The sequence below is a fragment of the Selaginella moellendorffii genome, unplaced genomic scaffold (assembly GCF_000143415.4).
Source record: "Selaginella moellendorffii unplaced genomic scaffold, v1.0 SELMOscaffold_13, whole genome shotgun sequence".
Taxonomy (NCBI): Eukaryota; Viridiplantae; Streptophyta; class Lycopodiopsida; order Selaginellales; family Selaginellaceae; genus Selaginella; species Selaginella moellendorffii.
Genome location: NW_003314274.1, coordinates 711,403 through 733,044, shown reverse-complemented (window position 1 = coordinate 733,044; position 21,642 = coordinate 711,403). Strand labels below are relative to the sequence as shown.

General features: G+C 50.0%; 8 protein-coding genes across 11 annotated transcripts; 4 read left to right on the top strand and 4 right to left on the bottom strand.

The window, feature by feature from the left end:
* Positions 1–3,441: 3,441 nt before the first annotated feature.
* On the top strand, positions 3,442–5,094 carry LOC9645923. Of its 3 annotated transcripts, none has more exons than XM_024674847.1 (3): positions 3,442–4,199; positions 4,523–4,939; positions 5,014–5,094. In XM_024674847.1, the coding sequence occupies exons 1-2, from the start codon at positions 3,660–3,662 to the stop codon at positions 4,892–4,894; spliced, it is 912 nt and encodes a 303-aa protein (XP_024530615.1). In that variant the 5' UTR covers positions 3,442–3,659; the 3' UTR covers positions 4,895–4,939; positions 5,014–5,094. The 3 variants fall into 3 exon arrangements, with proteins under 3 accessions (XP_024530615.1, XP_024530614.1, XP_024530613.1); XM_024674846.1 differs by having other exon boundaries at positions 3,538–4,199; positions 5,008–5,088; XM_024674845.1 differs by having other exon boundaries at positions 3,538–4,199; positions 4,523–5,084.
* A 23-nt stretch (positions 5,095–5,117) lies between these two features.
* LOC112346268 (E3 ubiquitin-protein ligase RING1-like) lies at positions 5,118–6,573 on the top strand. The gene is made up of 3 exons (XM_024674848.1): positions 5,118–5,230; positions 5,329–5,405; positions 5,477–6,573. The coding sequence occupies exon 3, from the start codon at positions 5,532–5,534 to the stop codon at positions 6,318–6,320; it is 789 nt and encodes a 262-aa protein (XP_024530616.1). The 5' UTR covers positions 5,118–5,230; positions 5,329–5,405; positions 5,477–5,531; the 3' UTR covers positions 6,321–6,573.
* Positions 6,574–6,726: 153 nt separating this feature from the next.
* Positions 6,727–8,087, bottom strand: LOC9645336. The gene is made up of 4 exons (XM_002969663.2): positions 7,214–8,087; positions 7,089–7,158; positions 6,926–7,036; positions 6,727–6,871 (listed from the first exon to the last, which is right to left on the bottom strand). The coding sequence occupies exons 1-4, from the start codon at positions 7,954–7,956 to the stop codon at positions 6,818–6,820; spliced, it is 978 nt and encodes a 325-aa protein (XP_002969709.1). The 5' UTR covers positions 7,957–8,087; the 3' UTR covers positions 6,727–6,817.
* Positions 8,088–8,894: 807 nt separating this feature from the next.
* Positions 8,895–10,760, bottom strand: LOC9645922 (glycosyltransferase-like KOBITO 1). Its single transcript, XM_002969662.2, has 2 exons — positions 9,066–10,760; positions 8,895–8,990 (listed from the first exon to the last, which is right to left on the bottom strand). The coding sequence occupies exons 1-2, from the start codon at positions 10,605–10,607 to the stop codon at positions 8,985–8,987; spliced, it is 1,548 nt and encodes a 515-aa protein (XP_002969708.2). The 5' UTR covers positions 10,608–10,760; the 3' UTR covers positions 8,895–8,984.
* A 487-nt stretch (positions 10,761–11,247) lies between these two features.
* Positions 11,248–12,321, top strand: LOC9645335 (F-box only protein 6). The gene has a single exon (XM_002969909.1). The coding sequence runs from the start codon at positions 11,248–11,250 to the stop codon at positions 12,319–12,321; it is 1,074 nt and encodes a 357-aa protein (XP_002969955.1).
* A 1,625-nt stretch (positions 12,322–13,946) lies between these two features.
* LOC9645921 (lysophospholipid acyltransferase LPEAT2) lies at positions 13,947–15,961 on the bottom strand. Its single transcript, XM_024674831.1, has 2 exons — positions 15,888–15,961; positions 13,947–15,834 (listed from the first exon to the last, which is right to left on the bottom strand). Exon 2 carries the CDS (start codon positions 15,738–15,740, stop codon positions 14,103–14,105), a length of 1,638 nt encoding a protein of 545 aa, XP_024530599.1. The 5' UTR covers positions 15,741–15,834; positions 15,888–15,961; the 3' UTR covers positions 13,947–14,102.
* A 123-nt stretch (positions 15,962–16,084) lies between these two features.
* On the top strand, positions 16,085–19,253 carry LOC9645334 (linoleate 9S-lipoxygenase). The gene is made up of 9 exons (XM_024674827.1): positions 16,085–16,317; positions 16,384–16,667; positions 16,733–16,973; positions 17,027–17,347; positions 17,403–17,488; positions 17,538–17,645; positions 17,695–17,999; positions 18,052–18,315; positions 18,367–19,253. The coding sequence occupies exons 1-9, from the start codon at positions 16,158–16,160 to the stop codon at positions 19,118–19,120; spliced, it is 2,523 nt and encodes an 840-aa protein (XP_024530595.1). The 5' UTR covers positions 16,085–16,157; the 3' UTR covers positions 19,121–19,253.
* On the bottom strand, positions 19,222–20,290 carry LOC112346263. 2 transcript variants are annotated; one of them, XM_024674829.1, is made up of 6 exons: positions 20,184–20,290; positions 19,978–20,093; positions 19,848–19,926; positions 19,650–19,788; positions 19,485–19,598; positions 19,222–19,431 (listed from the first exon to the last, which is right to left on the bottom strand). In XM_024674829.1, exons 1-6 carry the CDS (start codon positions 20,282–20,284, stop codon positions 19,237–19,239), a joined length of 744 nt encoding a protein of 247 aa, XP_024530597.1. In that variant the 5' UTR covers positions 20,285–20,290; the 3' UTR covers positions 19,222–19,236. The 2 variants fall into 2 exon arrangements, with proteins under 2 accessions (XP_024530597.1, XP_024530598.1); XM_024674830.1 differs by having other exon boundaries at positions 19,978–20,090.
* Between the last annotated feature and the right edge of the window lie 1,352 nt (positions 20,291–21,642).

The window sequence follows — 21,642 nt, the reverse complement described above, 5'->3', positions numbered from 1 at the left end:
TTTGTGTTCTACTCTAAGATATAATCACTAGTAATTAAGCTTCTTAGATATCATTGTTTATGACTTTGGTATAGTCCCTATATACTGATATTTGAGTTTGGGCCAGTATAGGCAGACTGGCTTTGGCACTTCGTGTGCATGTTGAAATCTCTAGTCATGGGGTAGCTACTGTCGACTGGTCACATAACCCGCCTCTCTGTCGATGTTCCTTATTCTGTGAAAGGGCGTGACCGTGTAAACAACTCTACACTGCCTGTTGACAGTAGTCTATCTAAACCTTACCGACGGGTTTGGTTTCTTTGCTCAGGAGGGTTGGGGCCTCTGGCTTCTTTCTCTATGTTCCTGCGGGCAGGGCATATCACACTTTTGTAGCTGGGTGACACCCAGAGCAGCAAGGGTGGCTGACTCCGTTGGTCATTTCCTTGTCGGTGACGGCCAAAAGGTGTCTGAGCTGGTAGCGCATCCGCGTTAGACAAAGAGGTTGCTCCCTAACTCATTTAAGTTGGTGCATTTCTCATATAGTGTGAGTACCGTGAACTTTTTCGAGAGTTGTTTCCTTGGCGGTATTCTAGACTGGAGTATGCATCGACGAGGACGTCGATCTTCCCAAGGGGGGGAGAGTGTCGTGAATGTGACTTCAGGTATCGAAAGTTACCTGTCGGCCAGTCCTTACGGACACTCTTACCTTACTGCCACGATGGCAGGAGGTCGGTATTGCTGGACCCTTTATTAGTCCCTCTTGTTCAAGTGTTAGTAAACTGGACTTTGCATCTGTACTTGGCCGGATGAGCATAAGGAAGGAATTCCTAAGTGTCTATTTAGCTGAGCATACTCGGCCCGGCTTGTTAGTTCTCTTTTGCTCTATCTTGCACTGGCTTGACAAGAACCCTCGCGTATTGAGATTGGTCCCTCAATATCGCTACATGATAGCTTACCGTGTCTACCAAACACCCTCGCTATCATGCCCTTTGTGTTAGTCTCATTTTAATCCCAAATGCTATTTATGGAAAGTGTCCAGATTTGCTCATTTGGCACATCTACGGAATGTAGAGATCGGCCTGAACACAACGGTGTTCGTCCCGTGTCCAATTTCGCAATCTAAGGACATTCCATATTTAGTAAGTTTCGAACTTGTCCTAGAGACTAACTCCTGATACTAAGGGAGGCTTGGGGTGAAAGCCCAAAGCGTGTGTTCCTCAAGGGGGGGGGGGCTATGGGGGGTTCCAAATGTATAGTAGGGATAGTGGGTAGGTCGGGCATGGCCGACCAACCTGAGGCATAGTCTAGCTCCCGCTTGCGTGCCTGTCCTTGTTCTGCGTCCGGCTTGGGTCTAAGCCCAAGTTCCATTCCATGCTAGCTGGTGGAGTACCCATATCCTCACGTTAGGCCACCGGTATGCCGAAATAGCACCAGACTCCGTTTGGCTCCGTTTTGCGTGCTGGTCCTGGCATTGGTATGCTGGTTGCTCCAGGACTGTTCCAAGTCGCTCCGGGCTCCTGTCCCTTCGCTCCTTGGGCTATATGCTCGGTAGTTGCTCCGTGGTCCGGTTCCATCACTCCTTGGCGTCACGCTTGGGAGTTTGGCACCGTTCCTTCGTTCAGTGGCCCGAGACCCTGAACCTCGGGTTCCTATGGACACATGGCATGGACACGTGGCATGTGACACGTGGCATCTGTCACGTGGCACAAAGAGGGTTTAGGTTCCGCTTCGTGGTGTTATCCTATGGTAAATCACCATAGGATAAAGGGTCAAAACCACGTGCGCTACAATTCGGCCATGCAATCACATTTTTATATATGGCTTTATATATTCTTATCTCGTAGTAATTTTTTATGTGGAGTCTCACTAATTGTAAACCCTAGCTAAATACTAAAACCCTAAATCTTGTTGATGGATTGACATGTTAAATAGTAATAGTGATGATGGTAGATATAGCCAATGTTTTACAGTTACATAATTAATGCCTATCCTATGCTTATGAAACTGAAGTATAGGAGGTGGAGTAGTGTATATAATGGTTGCAAGAGTGGATATTAAAGTGAAGTGATATCGATTGGATTAACAGAGTGGTTATAAAATGTTTATTTTGTGAATTTTATTATTGTGACTACCACTTGTTTTGTAATTCCTTCTAACTATGATTTGTGGCTATTTTCACAAATGTAGTGTATGTAATAATGAGATAAAATTTTGACATACTATCATTATAGATCCATTTAATGTTGGGGATAAATGTGGATAAAATAGTTAGTAAGGGCTTTCTTATCAAACATTGCCCATTTTCTAGTTTCATAGTATTCACAGGAAAAAAAAATAACTGACAAAAAAAACTAATATAAAAGGCTTGCATATATAAAATAGAGTAAAAGATGGTTTGGTAAAACTTTATGTTAGTATAAAAACTTGGAGATGACATTCCACTCTTCACAAATAATATAATTTATATTGTCATGGTAAAATATCTAGTACTCTATTTAGTATATAGAAGACAAACTGAATAACTTTTACTATAATTAAAAACTTAAAAATAATTAATTCATCTGATATGAAAACCTTAAGTATGAGAAATATAGTATGTTTATTAGCTTTATTTTATTTTAAAAAGCATCAGTCTAAGTGGTTGATTTAAATTTTATTTTATACTTGTAGATAGTACTAATATTTTATTGTAAACTAATTAAATATTCTAAGTTAATTTTTTATTTCCTCCTCTTTTATTATTATGCACAAAAATAAATTAAATAAAAGCTTATATCCTATAAATAAATTGCATTGAAATACTAGAGTCTCTGTAATGCCAAAGGAGTTTTATTTAGCATTCACAATGTATAGTAGAATTATTCAAATCAGTAAATCTTTTGTGTTTGATTGAGAAAATCCATCAACAATCCTTACTTCATTCAGAATTGGTTGGGCTATTGCTAATTTGTTGACAAAAGCAATTCACAAAACAGTTTCAACTACATGGCACTGCTTGTCTTAGAGGGGTTCACAAGGCTCGACAGAAACTTGGACAAAAGTTGCAAGAAGAAAGCCACGGTGAAAGAATTAGAATTACATGGGATTTACAGGATGGTAGCTTTAGTATGAAGGTGATATTTCATTCAAAAAAGAGGGGGAATGCATCTAAATGGTTTATAATTTTGGTTTGAAATTGTTGACATTTTTCGACTAGTTTACTCCTCAAGTTGTAATCTAGAGCTGTGTGTTCGATTAATCTACCTGCTGGCAAAGAGCTTTGATCGGACCACGAGATTAGGGCTCAATCCATCGCCTAGCAGGAAGGGATCGAATGAATGAAATAGACAAATCTGATCCATGGAATTGCTCGCGAATTTGCTTGGGAGTTCCTTTGCCAGGACAGAGGAGGGGATTCGTGTGACGAGGTCATGGACTTTTTCTTTTCGTTGCTTTAATTAAGAATATTTTAAAATATGCTCTTAAAATTTGACGGGTGTGACGTTCATGACACACGTCATGGTGCGGTTCCTTCAATTTCTCCCCTCTCGACACCAAAATCCTCGCGCGCCAAGAACCCTAAAATATATTCTGGGGGGCAGCGAGGGATTCTCCACCACTGGAATGCGGCAATCTCCAATCGATCTGTGTGGAATTTCCCCGTGCTCAGCTCCGCCGCCGTGGAGCGCAAGATCTAGATCATGCTTCGCCGCTGCATCGCTTGCTTCTCTAGGGCCGGAGCTTCCTGCGACAGATCCCCAAAGGTAGACAGCAATCCCGACGCCAAGGAAATCGAGGAGCTTGATGAGGAGGAGCCGCAGCAGCTGGATCCGGAGAGCAAGAAATCCTCTGCGCCGCGTGGCCCCAAGGTAGGGGGAGGATCCTCCCAGAGCGCCGTGCTGGTGGAACTCTTCACATCCCAGGGCTGTAGTTCGTGTCCTCCGGCAGATCTCTTGATCTCGCAGCTTGGGCAAGCCAAATCCTCGGATGTGGCGCTGGAGGTGCCCATCGTTGTCCTTGGCTTTCACGTCGAGTACTGGGACTTCATGGGATGGAAGGATCCATTCGCTAACAGCACTTGGACGCTACGGCAGAGGAATTATGGGCAGGCTCTCCAGCAGGACAGCATTTACACTCCAGAGGTGGTTGTCCAAGGGCGATCCCACTGCATTGCTTCCAGCTTGGAGCCCATTCTAGCGCTCATCCATCAAGCTCCCAGATTTGCTGCGCCAGACATCACTGTAAGTTTCTCTCTTCCTCGTCTTGTTTTTTGGTCCTTTTCGTGCTTTTCGTGTTTGTCGTCCATGTGATCTTGCTCGATCCACGAGAATTTGCTGCTTTCTCTCCTGGTTTTCATTGCGTGTTTTCTTGTGACTTCGTCGTGTTCTGTGAAGGTCTGTGAGGATGTGACTTTCATTGCCAGGAATTTCTCCCGCTGGTCCTGTCTTTGGTTGAACCAAACAGATTCTTGTCGTCTAGATCCGAGAATTTCTCCCGCATGATTCAAACTTCCAGCAAGTTTTAGTTTTTTCTCGCTTATAGTTTCAAGAACTTCCTCTTGCAGATCTCCTTCAAGCTCGAAACCGAGCCAGAGCGCGTCTTAGACACGACAATGGAAGCCATCATCAAGTTCAAGGTTGACAAGTTCACGCTAGACATAATGGTGGCGCTCTACGAGAATGGCCTGGTGACCAACTGCCAAAAGGGCGAGAACAAGGGCCGGATCCTCACAAACGACTTCGTGGTGAGAAGCATTGCCAAAGCAGCGACTCTACACGACTGGCCCGCCCGGAAGACTGTCCGGGAACACTTCAAGCTTCCGCTCTGGGACACTTTCAACCGGACCAAGTGTGGAGCAGTGGTTTTCCTCCAGAATCCATCGACCATGGAGGTATACGGAGCCCAGATGGTGCCACTGCCGGAAGATCTTCCCTGACGCTGGATGGGAGCTTCTCAAAAACACCGGAGTCTCTTCCCAGAAGTAAGCTCTCTCAAGTTTTGAGAGGAGAGTTTTTTTTTTTCCTTCTGGATCTCACGGGCACTTAAAAGTTGCAGAGATTGATCACTGTTTTGGTCAGTGTTTTCGTGTACAACATTGTACGTATGGATAAGTTCTTGATTTTTCCTTGATTTTTCTCCTCTCTTGTAGCTAGGATTGATTTTGCTAATCCGATTACGCCAGCTCTGACTCATCAATGGGACCGACAATGGCGATGCTAGGCGAGCTTTTATCTTTTTCTTCTTTCGTCTCCCTCGCTACAGGACCTTCGAGGTGCGCATTCGTCCTCTCTCGTTTTTGATAATTTTCTCCTTCCTTTTGGTGGGTCGTTCTTATTATAACTTTTTCTTTGTTTGACGAGTGCCTTCTAGGCAGACACGCCATACGCGTCCCCCACGGGTAGAGCTATGCTCAAACCGACACGCCGAGGGTATCTCCTATTTCTCAGGTAACAACGTTTCGATCCAGTGCTGGATTATTTACTCCAAGTTGCTGCTCCAAATTCTCTCTTACATTCAGGTACTAGAAGAATTCTCACAAGAGCAGCCAAAGTCCTGCTAGAAAGCAAGCTTCCATGGAAGAATCTCGCTCCTTCTGGTGTCACAAATGCGAGCACATCGTCTTCGTACAGTCCCCGAGCACTGCTCTAGCTTGCCCCTGCTGCGGTGACGGCTTCCTCGAGCAAGCTCCAGCTCCAAGATGGTCTCCAGAGTCAAATCCTCCACACCTCCTCGATATCTTTGACGCAGTAGCATCGGCCATGAGGAGGAACTCGCCGCGGCCGCGCCCCTTCCACCCCTTCCAGCACTTCATGGTGGAAGATCTCGAGATAGACGACTCGCCATTCTTCCCATCTCGCGGGGGCGGCGGCGGCGGCGGCGGTGGCGGTGGCGGTGGCGGCGGCATGGTGGTCTTCCGCGGGGGGGATATGCCTCCACGGTGGTACTTCCACGGCGGCGATCCTTCCCCTGGGTTTGGACCCGACGGCATGGGACTCGAGCGGCTGATACAGCAGCTCATGGAGCTCGACGCTGGCGGCGGCGGAGCTCCTCCGGCAAGCAGGCAGCAGATCGACTCGATGCCGACCATCACGATCTCCAAAGATCATCTTCGCAACGACGAGTTCTCGAGCTGCGCGGTTTGCAAGGATGACTACGCTGTGGGAAACAAAGTTAGACAGATGCCTTGCAAGCACGTCTATCACCAGGACTGTATACTTCCCTGGCTGGCTCTCCATGGGACGTGCCCGGTTTGCCGGTATGACGTTGGGAGGAATCCGGTCCCCTCGGCGGCGCCATCGCCATCGTCGTCGTCTTCAAGAGGTTCTTCCAGAGTTTTTCCTTGGCCGTTTAGAAGACGATGAAGAAAGCTTTGCCGTTTAGAAGACGATGAGGCTTCTGAGGAGATGGAGAGAAAGTCCTGCTGCACAACACGTTAGACGTGAGGACAAGCTTAGATGCTTACTGGTAAAATTCGCTGTCTTTGCTTAGTTTCTTCGATGTCCAAGTTTTCTGCGCTGTGGAAAGACTTAAACCACGAAGAAATCTGTAAATACCAATGTAAGAACCCCTCTACTTGATAATCTACCGAATAGAAATCCACTGTAGCTTTTGTAACAGTCAGTGCTGGCGAGAAAGAGCATCAAGCACCGAAACGGTACACAAAAAAGCAAAAGCATGCTCTGGCACTCCGCGAAAAGCAGTACTGCCATAGAATTTTGGCAGCAGGCCTGATACGAGTGCAGGAACCTGAGCTAAGAAGCAACGTCAAGAAATAATCTGCAGTGTCCTTTTCAATTACAAACAGAAGAAAGGGGGTGAATAAGAAACCTGGCCGAACAGACCGTAGCAAGTTGCAAATTTATGCAACACTATCTAAGAATACACCTTCGTCAAAGTCCGCATAGTTTTTAATCTGGAAAAGCAAAAGAAAACGTTTGAGAAGACGATAAGGAAAGCTACTACGCACCTCACAAATCGGGATAAAATGCAGCCTCACGTCCGTAAATTTTGTACCGTAGAAACCCCGTTCCCCGGTCGTGCACTTCCCAGCAAGCTTCACCATAACGGACCTCACCCCCTGCTCCCAAAGGAAAAATAAATTTGTGAGAACCAAATGCTAAAGTTCTAACCTTGTTGTAGTCCTTGATAATGAACTTGGCTTGTTGCCACTCATCCTTCGCATTTATAATCCCAGAGTCCCTGAAACCAGCAAGGAAAAAGTCAGATAAAACACGCAAACAAAACATCTACATACCAGACACTCTTGCAGTTCTTGAGATCATCCCTGAGCAGCAAGTTTATCCTGAAAAGCCCCGGCGATCCTCTCCGCGCCGCAAACCAGGCAGTGAGAACAAACGGCGGGCTCTGGTCGAGGAACTTGTTGGAAAAAGTCTGGAAGCCAATGTAGTGCTGGAGTCGTCCCCAATCATGCGAAGTAGCGATCACACTCTCGAGTGGAACCGACGGGCAAGGAGAGCAGTCCACTGGAGGATTCTCTCGTACCACGCCATCGCCACCACCTCGATGGAACTGCGACCCAGCCTCCACCCCCCAGTGAGAGTAGCTATGGTAGTTCTCTTCTACGTCGTCGAGAACCGCGATCCTGTCCAGTATGACCCTGTGCTTAGGCTCCCAAGGCCCGGGAGCTTTGCTCTTGGCTTGATCCACCTCTAGCTGCTCGATGGGTCTGAAACAGGGGCTTCCAACGAGATTGGGACCAAAGACCGCGATGAAAAGAGCTCTCCAGCCGCCACTCAGCTTGATCTCGTCAGCTGAACGAAGCCCGGTGTTCTGGCAGTAGTAAGACCAGAGAGAGGGATCCAGTGACACATCTCGCCAGGAGCGGCAGACGAAGGAGCACACCCTGGCGACCAATCGAGGCGGCAAGAGCATGAAAATGCGGCAGAGGACCACATCTGGCAGGCGCTCGCAGGGGCACTGTTCGGGCTCTAGCAAGGGCTCACACCAGGAATCGGTCGCCCTGCGAAGCCGCGCCATCGCAGAGATCTAGATCCCGATGAAGCCTAGCAGATCTACGCGGCGATTGAGAGGCCGCGAGAGGAGCCACACACACCTTTTCTTGATGGCGTCTTGGCGCGCAAGTGCTTTCCTCGCTCCAAAATCCCTGGAAAACCCTAGCCCACCAAAAAATGGGAGGGAAAAAATTGGCTTTTAAACCAGGCCGGGTCAGCCCTAATCGCATAACGCATGGGATTCCAAATTCAAAATCCCGCCAATCTTGGCCGTCCATCGCCGCCATCGATCGCGAAAATTTTGAACTCTTGGCGCTATGTTTTGCCAGATTTATTTCGCGAGGGGGGCACATTTCGAAGGCCCGCGTTTGTGGATCGATCGCGCGCGCGCGCCAGATCTTGGTTTGGGGATTTTCAGGCTCGATCGCTCGAGGAATCGGCAATGGCCATGGCAATGCTGCCCTCCTCTTCCGGATCGATCCCTGGCAGCGATGGCGAGCTCGGCGAGGGCGAGGTCTTCCACACGGACGATGGCGGCCAGGGTGAGAACGCGGCGGAGGCAGCGGCGTCCTCCAATGCCGGCGTAAGAATCGCGGGCGCGGGGATGGCGCATTGGTGGCAAGAATCGGCAGATCCGATCCCTCGATTCCCTCTCCAAGACATCACTTCTTTCTTCCAGCCGCCGCCAGGGATTCTCTCTAGGAGCCTCTCGCTCCCACTCTCGCCGCCAGCGTCGCCGCTCTCTTCTTGCTCTTCCCACCCTCCGCCCATCTCCAGGAGCAGCAGCTTCGAGCTCAGATCCACTGACGATCGAAAGGCCGCTCTCTTGCTCCGGGGGTTTCGATAGATCCACAGTAACACTCCAGGTTTCTTGCAAGAAAGAAACCCATTCCATCGTTCTTTCATTCCTTCAATTCTTTCGAGTAGCCCATCTCGAGCTATGGTTGTAAAGTGAGATCCAGAAAAAAAAACAATCAAAGTACAAACTTCATTGATCGATCTTGTAAGAATCGAGAGCTCTGGAAAAAAAGGTAGCAGCGTGTTCTTCTTTGTTCATCTCTAGTAAAATTCACAAGCACAAGTAAGTGTTTGCGAGTGTGAGTAAACTTATCGATCGATCGAACTTAAAAGTACCGGAGGTGGCAATGGTGGCACTGCTGCGAATGGATCATCCTCCACCACCATCGCCGAAGAACTCAAGCTCGATAAATCCATGAGCCTCCTCGACGAGGAGGCCAAGCGATGATCATCTTTGCTGTCTTTCGATCCCAGCTCCGAGGAGGAAGAGTTCCTGGTGGAAACCGCCGAGAGGAACTTATCCCTCGTCTTCAATCTCTCGAGCTGTTCTTGTCCCGCCGCTAGAGCGTTGTTGAGCACCCCTGACTGCCGCAGCCCCTGGACGATGAGCTGCGGAGCGTAGATCCGAGTGAGCAGTCCCTTCCGGAGGAGCTTGAGATTGAGCTCCCGGTCCGTCCACACGACGTGCTCGCGGTACCACCGCAGCATCTCCTCCCGCGTCGCCGTGGACGCGATGATGAACGCTGCTCGATCGAACTCGAGCATGAAGCAGCGCTTCACGTCGTCCTTGGTGGGCTTGCACCCGCATCGATCGCGCCGGGAGGTGAGGTCCGAGAACTTGGAGTACGTGTAGTGAAGAACAGCCGCCTCCTCGAACTTGAGCTCCTTCGGCGCCTTGAGATAGTTGTGCCACCGGTGAGCTCCGTTTGGACGAAGATGGTCTTGGATCCTGGCCGCGGCCTTGCCGTTTCCATACGTGAGGAAGTAGTTTGGATTCCCCCGCGTCGCTTCTCGGTAGAGCCCGAAGTACGTCTCCTTGGTGACGTGATCGTAGTTCTTCTTGAACATGGTCACCTCGCTGAAAGGATCCACCACGTCGTCTCGCTCGATGGCGCTCTCGTAGTTCGGGAAGATCACCATGTCCACCTCCGGAGCAACGTCGCCCAGGAGCTTCCGGAGGGAGTACTCGGGCGATCCTGCCGGGTAGAGGAGCTCGTCCGTGTCGAGATGAATGATCCAGTCCATCTCGGCCTCGCGGGCCATGACGATCGCCATCTCCATGTTGAGAGACTGCCGGACGAAGAGCTCGTAGTTGCAAGGCCGGAAGAAGAAGCTCGAGAGCCATGTCTCGTTCCAGATCCTACTCCTGGCCTGCTGTTCTTCCAGCTCCTTGGTTCTATACACCACCCTCACGCCAGGGATGCTCTCCAGGACCGCGGTAACGTTTTGAGTCGCAGCCTTCCCCTCCACGAAGAGGAGAAAATTCGTGACACCGATCACCCTGTGATAGTAGAGCCATGGAAGGATCTGTTCTAAACCCCCGGCCGTGCTGGTTGTCACGCAAATCTTTGGCTTTCCATTCTCTGGGATCGCGTACTTCCACCCCGGATGATGGATGAAAGCGCTGAGCCCTCGCTGCTGCCCACCACAGTCGACGCCACTAGTGCTCCCAATCGGGGAGCTCCCTGGAAACCCTGGAAATCTGGAGCGATCGACGCCCAGGCGAGTCGGATCCGTGACCTCGCCCCGCCATTGCAGCACGAACGCGAAGGCAGCCAATCCCAGGGGCATCAGCGTGAGGAGGATGAGAATCCGCGGCGTCGAGAATGCGGAGGAGCTGGAGGAGACTTGCGATCCCTGGAGCCTGGATCCTGCCATACCTTGCTTCTCGCCCCGCGCCTCCTCAGCCGCGGATCATCCAGACCTAGATCCACCGGGACATCCGCTCTCCTCGACCTAAAATCTTTGCCAAGAACACGACAGCGACAGCGCCGAGGATCCCACCCGACCCATAAACCCTAAATTTTCGAAGGCGTGTAGAGCATGAAATAGGAAAAGAATATTGTACAAATAGAAAAGCAGCAAATAAAAGATATCGCCGCTAACGTGGCATATCGTTGGTTTCACTCGGACACGTGTCAGTTCGTTAAAAAGCCCTAGTCCACGGACAGAGAAACCCCTTCGTTCCGCCATAGCTGGTCGTTCCTCTCTCGATCGAGCAATTTGGGGATTTGGAAGCCCAGCCGCGATTGAGCGATCGAGTGGATCGGATGGATCAAAAAGTGGAGAGATGGAGATGGAAGTGACGGCGATCGACGCGCATTTGATGAAGGGATGAATGGGCGCAAGCGCCTCTGTGAAAAAATCCATGGCCACTGGAAAGGAGGAGGACGAGGGGGAAGAAGAGGAGGATCAAGAGGAAGAAGACCCTGGACAGGGAAGCTATGGCACCCGGCAGCGGCGGCGATCCTACTGCACCGCCCAGCACCAGCGGCGCCACCAAATGGATCAAACGCCCATGGATTCCCTGCTGTGGAGCACACTCCCAGAGCATCTCCTGGAGAGGGTCTTGCTTCGGCTACCGCTGCCGAGCCTCCTCAAATTCCGGACCGTATGCCGGGCCTGGAGATCCCTTCTTTGCTCCGACGGATTCCTGGAATCTTACAGCTCCATCTCGCCGCAGGGCCCCTGGTTCTTCATGTTCACAAACCATGACTACAAGGACGGCTCCACATTCAACCCGATATCCAACACGTGGCACCACATCCCACTGCCCAGTTTTCCGGTGAACGAGCGCTACATCCCGGTGGCCGCCGGCGGCGGCCTCATTTGCTTCTGCGCCTCCACTGACGGCCAAAAACACTTCGCGGTGTGCAACCTCATCACATCCACCTGGCGCAAGCTCCCGCCAATGAACAACAACCCGACCTATCTAGAGACGGTCGGCATGGTGGTGGACAAGGGGACCGGCCTCTACAAAGTCGTGGTGGCGGGGAACCACGAGATCTCGGTGGACGACATCACCACCGAGGTCTACGAGTCCGGGCTCGACACGTGGCGGATGACGAGCAGCATGCCGCGCGGTGCGGATCCGCTGCTCGGTACCATCACTTGCAACGGCGTTCTCTACTCGTGGTGCTGCGACCCCGACGGGCTTGTCGCCTACGACACGTACAAGGACACGTGGAGCCTCATCCAGACCCCCACGCCGGATTCCCTGGTGAGCAACACGATCCTGGAATCCCGGGGCAGGATCATGATGGTGGGCGGGCTCCAGGAGGGGAATATTACCAGCGCGATATGCGTGTGGCTGCTCAATGTGGAGAGGATGGAGTGGGTGGAGGTGGACAAGATGCCGGAATCTTTGTGCCACGAGTTTTTGGGAGATCGTACGTATTTTATGTGCGTAGGGACCAACGATGTGGTGCTGCTCTACATTGGTGGCGGGCTGAGGGATATGCCGATGCTCCTGTACGACCTGGTCGAGCGGCAGTGGAGTAGGGTTTCGGACTGTACGTTACCGGACGAGCGGCTCATCGATGGGCTCATCGATGGGATATCCTTTGAGCCCAGGCTCGACATCCTTGTCTAAGTAGCTTTAGAGAATGGAAACTTATCTAGGCCGTCGGAATTGGCGGGAGCTCTTTGAATCTATGCCGTTAGATTGGGGATTTAGGGTTCTTGGTCGAAGGGTTAGGTCTCTCGGGAGCTCGATCATGGAAGCGCCGAGTGGGAGATGGAGTGATGGACGATCAAGCGCCGAAGATCGGCGCCAAGAGAGCAGTAGCGTTCGACATCGAGCAGAATTTACAGGTAGGTGGATCCGATGCCGCCAGTCGGGGGCAAGATCTAGGACCGAGCAGCAGTGACGGCGCCGATGCTGGCGTCCCGGATCAAGATCTTTGGGACGAAGACGACTACTATGATCCTTACCATGGTCTTGGCCTCAGCGACCGCCCCGATCTTCCGGTCCTCCTCGTCTTCAACCTCATGGAGTCTCGCAGATTCAAGAAATTCTCATCAATCACGCGCACCAGATTGTTCTACGCGGCAGCCATCGTTGGAGGGAGCCTTCTCGCAGCTATCCTTGTTCTCTGCCTCGTCCTCCTGGGAGTCCAGCTCCATGAGCGCCCAGTGCTCCCGATCGTCCATGTCAAGTCCGTCTCCATGGGAATCTCGCGGCTCTCCGAGGTGAAGCCCGAGGTGATCCGGCGCCAGCAAGAGGAAGGTAAAGGGAACTACTACGCTTTCAAGCTAAACTACATCTGTGAGGTCCAGATGATCGTCACCAATCCAAACCAGCACCTCGACATCCACCATAGCTCCATCGAGCTCACCACCTTCTACCACGGCTTGGCTCTCGCCGTGGATCGCATTGACAACATCAGTCATCCGCGAGACAGTGTCATCCGGCCTCTCTTCCGTGCGTTTGCGATCGCCTTGCCAGTTCCTCTCACCCTTGGATACAGGCTCAAGCAGGAGCTCATCGATCAAGAGCAGCGCAACGAAACCGCCACCCAGGTTTCGTCTTGCTGGGCTTTTCTCCCTCGCGTTTTCTAAGCCCTTGTCTTGTTCGCTTGGCAGATGGTAGCCGAGATCATCTTCCATTCCGAGATTTCGCTGCTCAAGGGCCTGAGGCCGCTGCCATTCTCGTGGCGATGCCGGTGTCTAGTCCACAACTACGTCGCCTACTACGAGGGATTCAGATGCAAGTGCCTGGATGCAAAGTGGCGGCCGCGAGAACACCTCAAGCACTATCGTTTGCCATCTTGGCCTAGAGATTACTCGGGTATGTTTCCATCGCTTTCCATTCTTCTCCGAATCTCACTCCTCTTACGTTGCTTTGCTATACTGCCAGAGGTGGGTGACGATCCCATGCTTTCGATGCCTGCCGATTACTACGATCCCAGCCTCAATTACTATGCCGAGATTTTCGATCCGTGGTACCCCTACTACACCCCTTACACCCCCTCCAATTCTTACAGCTCCTATTATGTGTATCCATAGAAATGTGGGCTTTGTTCTAAACTTTTTTTATCAATATAATAGTTTTTATCTTTTTCAAGAATGAATAGAAATAAATGTAACTTGCTAGCAAAATGCGTGCTAGTGGGATAAAGGAAAGGATATTCTCTTATAATAAGGATATTCGTTTAGGTCTAGGATATTTAGTGTGGCGGCTAGGGTCTCGGGTAGCCAAGTGATGGATTTTGCTTCTTACAAACTCAGCGGTCAGAGATCATTCTTTGATAGAGGCAAAGCACTGATGGTTTCTTCTTTCATCCTTTGGATAGAGCATAGATCTTTGGGGCCAGTGATGACACGATTTTCTAATCCCAGCTCTCAGAGTTTCTTCTCTGATAACCAAGTTCTTCAAACTGATGGCCCTGGAGAAGCATCCGTAGTAGATCCAGTAAAGTTCTTTTGGTCAGTCGAGCTCGGTTCCAGGATGGCTGTCTCGGCCTTCACATTCGACAGCAACCCCGGAGCGCCAAACAAAAACACTGCTACGTACTCTGGATTCCTGTCCAGAAACGTAAGCAACTCGATCCGGTGGACGAATCTCCCTTGCTTGGCGTTGATCCTATCCCACAGCGCCTTCGCCTGTTCCCGGCTGGTTCCCGGCACCAGTTCGGTCAGTCCGGCAGAGAAATCGCCCGAGCTCAGCAAACCATCTCCGTCCCTGTCCAGCCTCTCAAACACCGCCTCGGCTGCCTCCCTGAACCTCTCGTGCCTCGAGATGAACAGCAGCCCCGCCGCGTACTGGCGAAAGTTGAAGTAGCCACAGCCTTTGGAGTCGAAGAGGTCGTAGACTTTGCTCACTGCCTCGCAGCTCGGGAGATCCAGATAGTCCGCCAGATCTTCCTCGCTCGCCACACCGTTCCTCTGGACGTCCAGGGCCCGGAACTTCCGGAAGAAACGCTTGGCCTCCTTGGGTGTGACCCTGTAGAGCCTCTCGAACCTCCCAAACTCGAGAAGATCGAGCTTGGAGGAGGCACCCCGAGCTGCGTCCACCATGCTCACGTCGTCGAAGGTGTGCTCCGTCACCACCACGTTGAGAGCTCGCGCCATCTCCGCCCGGACGCGCTCGGCAAAGCTGCGTGGGTTCTCCTGCTTGCTGGGACGCATCACCGGGAGGTACTCGATCTCCATGTAGTTGTGGAACTGCGTCATGAGCCGGAAGAGCAGCGCGTAGGCCGAGGGCCCGTCCGCCACCCAGGACGGGTCCAAGTGGACGTGGGGATATCTCACCACCATCGGCTGGACGGGCGAGCTCGAAGAGAACGCTCCACTCTTGAAGGACACCATAGCTTTCCCGTTTGTGGTCGTCCCTTCCGGAAAGATCATAAGCGAGTTCTTCCACTCCAGAGACTTTGCCCGCTTGCGTATCTCAACCGCGGCCTTGTTTCTGGATTCCTGGGACTCTCTCCGGATGGTGATCGGCTGCATGGCACTGATGATCGTCCCCATGAAAGGATAGTTGAGGTTCTCCTCTGCCGTGACGATCACCGGCAAGTGCTTGTAGAAGATGTAGACTGGATCCACGAAAGTTACGTGGTTGCAAACGAGAACTGGAGCGTCTCTTTTCCTGGCCGGCTTGCCTTTGACGCCGATCCAGTGGTAACCGCAGAAGAAGAGGAGGCATCTTGCAAGGTACCGGACCGGCCACAGAAGCTTGCGCCTCCAAAGTGGCAGTGGAGCATTGAGAACTTCCCGAGCACCGAGGAGAGCTAGCTTGGTGAGGACAAGGCCGACGACGAGCAGCAGGATAAAGACGGAGACCCGGAAGACGAAGAGTGGCAGCAAAAGTAGCGTCTTTGCGAGCTCGTAGTTGCTACTGATGGAGACGTGCCGGTTGACGAATGGATTGAACGGCATTTCCGCGTCCAAGACTGGCATTTGCTGACCGAGGAATTTAACTCCCCCTCCGCGCTTTCTCATCTTGTATGAGAGCCACAAACACTTCCTGATCGTCCGTCCCTCTCCGAGAGTCAGGCCCACTTTGTCCATTTTCCTCAAAGCCTTGAAGATTTGAAGGATATCTCTGGCTGAATTTCCACGAAACACCAACTTTGAAACCCGGCGAGGAATTGTGCTTCATGTGCTGCTCAAGAAAATAGAAAATCAGCGTTTTTCAGAGTGCGTATATAGACTTACCTCTCGGATTGGGAGGTGGAACCGACGTGCCGCTCTCTGCTAGTCGCCAGTGATGAAAATCCTTACGAAAGATACAAACAAACATATAACAACCGTGGCAAAACGAGTGATTTCTTGTGGTCCATAGCTGCAACAACCGCTAACTGAGTTAAGGGACCGCAGAAAGAGTCCTATTGCTTTACCGTGTTGAGACTTTCATTGAGACTTCTCTGCCGCCCCCGTAAGAACTTTAAAAACGACCTCGTGCAAGCTCTCGAGGGATCATCTGCAATGGCGACGGTAAAAACAGTAAGTTTCGATGGCACGCTCGTTGTACACAGGAAGAACTTCCTCAACTTAACGGACATAGGAGCTCACCTGGTGGATGTCGCTTCAGACTTGTTCGGCCAGAACATCTCGCTGCAACTTATCAGCACCGAGATCAATCCAGGTCTGTAGTGTCTCATCTGCTCACGAGGTCTCGTAGCAAGCACAATTCAAGCGTGCCTTCATTCAGGAACCAAGAAATTAACACTGTCCAAACGAGCTGCTGCTGGCGGCTGGCTGGTGTCTGGAGGATTGCGGGCAACTGAAGATGTCGAGTTGAATGTTAAGTTCGAGATCGGCGACGACTTTGGAGTTCCCGGTGCCTTCACCATCAGAAACAAGCACCCGAACGAGTTCTACCTCAAATCTCTAACACTCGAGCTGCCTCAGCAACAAGTTATAGAATTCCCCTGCAATTCCTGGGTGTACAATGTGTCCCGGTATCCAAACGACCGCATCTTCTTCAGTAACCACGTAAGTTCCATTCTTTCGTCCGCCGTCACAGGGTACTAATGTTCCATCTTCATTTGTGCGCGTAGCTGACTCTTCCCAAGGACACACCGGCCGGCCTTGTTGACGCTCGCAATCAGGAGCTTTTGAACCTGAGAGGCAATGGAACAGGTGAAAGAAAAGTCTGGGAACGAATATATGACTACGCCACTTACAATGATCTTGGGAAACCGGATACTGACAAGTCCCTCCAGCGGCCTACACTCGGGGGTTCTGCAGAATTTCCGTATCCACGACGGTGTCGAACTGGACGAGATCTAGAGGAAACAGGTGAGTGCTTTACACTCGTAATATTAATAGCTGTGCTAAGCACTGCTTTCCAGATAAAGCTACCGAGAGCCAGGCAGCAGGAAATTACTACATACCGAGTGATGAACGATTTGGCACAACTAAGGAGTCCGACTTCCTAACGGCCGCCATAAAAGCCGCGGCACAGAGCCTGATCCCAAACCTGGAAGGAACATTCACAGCAGATGAAACGTTTGATAGCTTTGGTGAAGTGCAAAATCTGTACGTGGAAGGAGTTGATATGAGCAAGTGCAAACGAGACGACGACATTCTTGATCCAGCTGAGGTTGTCCAAAGCCTGTCGACTGGAGACAGTGGAAGCTTGCTGATGTATCCAATACCTACGGTTATCAAAGGTAATTAGTAATTTCACCTCTGCGATTTTTCTGATGCGAAAACTGCTTTCTACAGCCAACGAGAAAGGATGGATGTCCGACGTCGAATTCGCAAGGCAGATGATCAGCGGACTGAACCCCATGGCGATTCAGCTACTAGAGGTAATCTAGCTTCAAAATGCTGGTAAGAAAAATGACCCGCTGTATGCAGGTTTTTCCACCAGAAAGCACGCTGGACCCAGCAGTATACGGAACACAAAAGTCAGCCATTACAGAAGAACATATTGTCTCTCAGCTTGAAGGAAACACAGTCCAGCAAGTAAGAAAAATGGAACTGGGTGACGATTTTTACTGACTCATATGAGCAGGCACTTGAGAACAAGAAGCTATTCATCTTAGACTACCATGATGCATACTTGCCTTACTTGACCAAAATCAACAGCATCAAGGAAATCCACGCTTACGCATCCAGAACTCTACTGTACCTCAAAGCGGATGGAACTCTAAAGCCTATTGCCATCGAGTTGAGCTTGCCACCGGATTCTTCCTCCAAGTCAGAAAACAAAAGGGTGTTTCTTCCACCTGCACCAGGAACAGAGGATTGGTTATGGCATCTCGCAAAAGCACACGTAACTACAAATGATTCAGGATATCACCAGCTCATAAGTCACTTGTAAGCTGTCAACAATGCCGTCTCTCATACCTGACGTGTTTTTCCTCTGCAGTTTAAGAACTCATGCCTGCCTGGAACCTTTTATCATTGCGACACATCGAAACCTGAGTGCGCTTCATCCCTTGAATCCGTTCCTGGTTCCACACTTCAAGAACACAATGTCAATCAACGCTCGAGCCAGGCAGTCACTGATAAATGCTGATGGTATAATAGAGAAATGCTTCTCAACAAGGAGATACTCAATGGAGTTGAGCTCCGTTGTCTATAGGACATGGAGGTTCGACGACCAAGGACTTCCTGCAGATTTACTGAAAAGGTAGGCATCGCAAGGGATGTAAAACAATCTAAAAGTTCGAACATTTTCCAGGGGAATGGCAACTCCAGATGCAAACTCAAAGCATGGACTCAAACTGGCTATCGACGACTATCCATATGCAGCAGACGGTTTGGAGATTTGGGATGCAATTGAGAGGTGGACACAGGAATATGTAGATAGCTGCTACGAAGATGACGCAGACATAGAGAGTGACAACGAACTACAGGCATGGTGGACGGAAATTGTTAACGTTGGTCACGGTGACAAGAAAGACGAGACATGGTGGGTGGAAATGAATAGCAAGCCGAACCTGGTAAGCGTGCTCACAACTGTGATCTGGTTGGCATCTGCACACCATGCCGCCGTAAACTTTGGACAGTACGCCTACGCTGGTTACATGCCCAATCACCCAACAGCCACGCACAGGGAAATCCCACGAGAAGGCTCTGAGGAACACAAGCAGCTTCTTAAGGATCCGGAAAACTTCTTCTTATCTGCAGTGTCCACAAAGGCAGAAGCAACGTCAGTTATGACAACGATAGAAATTCTGGCAACTCATTCAGCAGACGAGGAGTACCTGGGACAAAGAATAATCCAGAACTGGACCAACAACCAAGCAGCTCAGAGTGCATTCACCAAGTTTTCTGAGAAACTCAAGGCAGTGGAAGAACTCATCCAGACAAGGAACAAGGACACGAAACTCAAGAACCGGACAGGACCAGTGCAAATTCCATACACCCTCCTGTTTCCAAGCTCCGGCCCGGGATTAACAGGTAGAGGGATACCAAACAGTACCTCCATTTGAAGTTCCAGGAGATATTGATGCTGCCTTCACAACTGTGTAGAGTCCTTGCTTCGCGATGCGATTACTCTTTGTATACTCTATCTCAAATAAGACCAGCAATCTTACCAATAAAATACTTAAGAATTCAGGAGCTTGTTGCATGTTGTCACGCCCACTGCCGCGGCAATGTGCCAAGCAGCATGCAAAAAGGGCGTGTCTGGATACATATCGTCGGCAATAAATAACGTTCCTCCCACGACCGTGGAAATGGTGTGTAAGGTGTAAGCTTTCTGTAGGCTAGGCTGTTTGAGAGCTCGGCGAACAAAAGCAGCCTGGAAACAAAGCAAAACAAAACCATGAGGGAAAACTAAGTCCGTCCACACACCTCCATAAGTCCGGTGTGACAGGCCGCGACGACGAACGGCTGAAAGGGAAGTAGCATCGCTGAAGCGCAGTACAAAGCTTTGGAGCTGTCCGTTTGTAGAGCTCTCGACAGGCACTATAGGAAAACGTTTTAAACAGATCGAAAACATTGTAAGATTGTTGGTACCAGAGTTGAAGTAGCGATCATGGTATAGTCTACCCATCGAAAATACTTTCGAGCCTCTCCACGCGATGCGTGAAACAAAGTTGACGCGAGGCCGACACCGATCAAAGAATCAGCATATAGTCTAGTGAGCGGCTTTTGCCTGTAAAAGGGAAGAAGAAAAGAACAATCTGGGAGGAAGAATTACAATGCTGCTCATACCTTGGCATTTGGATCCCAATCAAAACAAACGGCAACGAAGTAGCAACGTTTATAACAGTTTCCACGAGGTTTCTATCACCTGCTGGGAGTTTTTCTCTCAAGCTATGATCCAAAACTTAGTTTATAATACCTCTGTGTGAAGAATGGAACGCTCGCAAGAAATTTGGCCGGCGCTCCCATAGAGACCTCAAGCACCACTCCTCCTGCTGCTGCGTCGCCTCCAAATCACCGGATCCCAGCAGTCTGCTAGCGAATCACGACAAACCGTGAAAATGCAAGACGGGAAGCGCCAGATTTCGAGGAGATCGCAATCGGGAAGAGATTAAGAACACATACGAGCTGCCGCCGCCGCTGCCGTGATCCGATCGAGGCGTCGGCCGAGCAGGGCAGGAGTAGGCCGTCGCGATCTTGACGCCATAGAGCTTGTGAATGCCCATCCCAAAAAGCCCTAAAGGGTTTAAACGCGTAAGGGTTTAAATGATCGAAACTGTTCTCTAAGGATAAAAGAACATTCTAACAAACACAATATTTTGGTTTGCTTAAGCAAATCTGGGATTGACTATATCTAAAATATACTTGAATATTTAGGATATTCTATCATCTAACCATTTTTATTCATTTAAATTAATTTTATATTTCTAATTTATAAACTTTTTAAAACACGTTCTAGTATATTTTATTTTATTCTACCGTCTAATAGTTGATATGCAATAAAATTTATTATGTGTTTATAAATTACAAACATGCTTATAATTATAAACTTTATTTGATCTACTATTAAAAAAACTAAACGTTACTACATGCAAATTATTATTTTATTTAATTCTAAAATCTTCAAGATGGATATACTGGAAGCTATTTCATGCCATCAAAGTGAAGCAAGACAATGAAACTTGGAGCCTTTGCCTTTGCTCCCAAATAAGAAGCCTCTCTGCCACATTGATGGTCCCCTTCCACAATTTATAATGAAGCCTTGGAAAATTCCTTGAAATTGCATATAAAGATCCTTGAACAGCCACACATTGTGTCACATTTCCAGGTTGGCTCTGATGCTCGATTGCTACCCAGTTTGCCCCGTTGACTTCTGTGTTGAACCAATAGACCACTGCATCCCGGTGGCTGAGCAAGATGGCAAGTACGTTGACCCCGGCCTCCACGGCAGGCTCGAAGCAGTCGCCATTGACCAGCTTAAATTTGAACACCCGGTCGTCCGGCAGGGCAGGCAGCTCCCGATGTAGCTGCCACGACCCGCCCTCGTTGACCATTAGCTGTTGACCGTTGGCCAACGTGCGGACTACGCCATAGAGCTGTTGCAGTCGCGAAGAAGAGCTCAGGATCACACCAACGTTCTTGGAGGGCCATTTGTTGGACATATGGCAGGAGCCTGTTTCGGGATCATACTCCATGACTTCGAAACAAGAACATATCCTCCGCCGTGGTTGGCAGCCTGGTAGTAGCGAGTAGATCTTACCATTGAAAAACACTGGCTCGGACCAGCGACTAACTTGAGAAGCTGGGACTCTCTTCCAGATCCAATCTCCCCGACCAATGTCCAGTTTGAATATGAAGCTACCTTCTGGAGCCCCAAAGCTTTGAGTGGGGGCAACTGTCCAAGCATAGACCGCTCCACATCCTGCAACAAGCCTTGCTTTGTACACACGGACTTGTCCAACTTGATAGCTTTGAAAGCCAGATACGGGTGGAAGCCTTCGCCACTGCAAGGTTTCCTTGTCCTGAATGAGGAAGATCTTTTCAGGGTACTTTTCATGGTGAGACGAGTGTGATCTTGGAGGCT

Excerpts from the sequence above, each read along its gene's own strand:
- LOC9645336 (XM_002969663.2), bottom strand. The coding sequence starts at position 7,956 with ATGGCGCGGCTTCGCAGGGCGACCGATTCCTGGTGTGAGCCCTTGCTA. Across the intron at positions 7,159-7,213 it reads AAGAACTGCAAGAGTGTCTG|GGACTCTGGGATTATAAATG; the intron begins GTATGTAGATGT and ends TGCTGGTTTCAG. Across the intron at positions 6,872-6,925 it reads ATTTTATCCCGATTTGTGAG|ATTAAAAACTATGCGGACTT; the intron begins GTGCGTAGTAGC and ends TTGCTTTTCCAG.
- LOC112346263 (XM_024674829.1), bottom strand. The coding sequence starts at position 20,284 with ATGGGCATTCACAAGCTCTATGGCGTCAAGATCGCGACGGCCTACTCC. Across the intron at positions 20,094-20,183 it reads GGCAGCGGCGGCGGCAGCTC|CAGACTGCTGGGATCCGGTG; the intron begins GTATGTGTTCTT and ends GTGATTCGCTAG. Across the intron at positions 19,927-19,977 it reads GTTCCATTCTTCACACAGAG|GTGATAGAAACCTCGTGGAA; the intron begins GTATTATAAACT and ends AACTCCCAGCAG.
- LOC9645922 (XM_002969662.2), bottom strand. The coding sequence starts at position 10,607 with ATGGCAGGATCCAGGCTCCAGGGATCGCAAGTCTCCTCCAGCTCCTCC.
- LOC9645335 (XM_002969909.1), top strand. The coding sequence starts at position 11,248 with ATGGATTCCCTGCTGTGGAGCACACTCCCAGAGCATCTCCTGGAGAGG.
- LOC9645921 (XM_024674831.1), bottom strand. The coding sequence starts at position 15,740 with ATGGACAAAGTGGGCCTGACTCTCGGAGAGGGACGGACGATCAGGAAG.
- LOC9645923 (XM_024674847.1), top strand. The coding sequence starts at position 3,660 with ATGCTTCGCCGCTGCATCGCTTGCTTCTCTAGGGCCGGAGCTTCCTGC. Across the intron at positions 4,200-4,522 it reads TTGCTGCGCCAGACATCACT|ATCTCCTTCAAGCTCGAAAC; the intron begins GTAAGTTTCTCT and ends TTCCTCTTGCAG.
- LOC9645334 (XM_024674827.1), top strand. The coding sequence starts at position 16,158 with ATGGCGACGGTAAAAACAGTAAGTTTCGATGGCACGCTCGTTGTACAC. Across the intron at positions 16,974-17,026 it reads ACGAGATCTAGAGGAAACAG|ATAAAGCTACCGAGAGCCAG; the intron begins GTGAGTGCTTTA and ends ACTGCTTTCCAG. Across the intron at positions 18,000-18,051 it reads CACCAGCTCATAAGTCACTT|TTTAAGAACTCATGCCTGCC; the intron begins GTAAGCTGTCAA and ends TTTCCTCTGCAG.
- LOC112346268 (XM_024674848.1), top strand. The coding sequence starts at position 5,532 with ATGGAAGAATCTCGCTCCTTCTGGTGTCACAAATGCGAGCACATCGTC.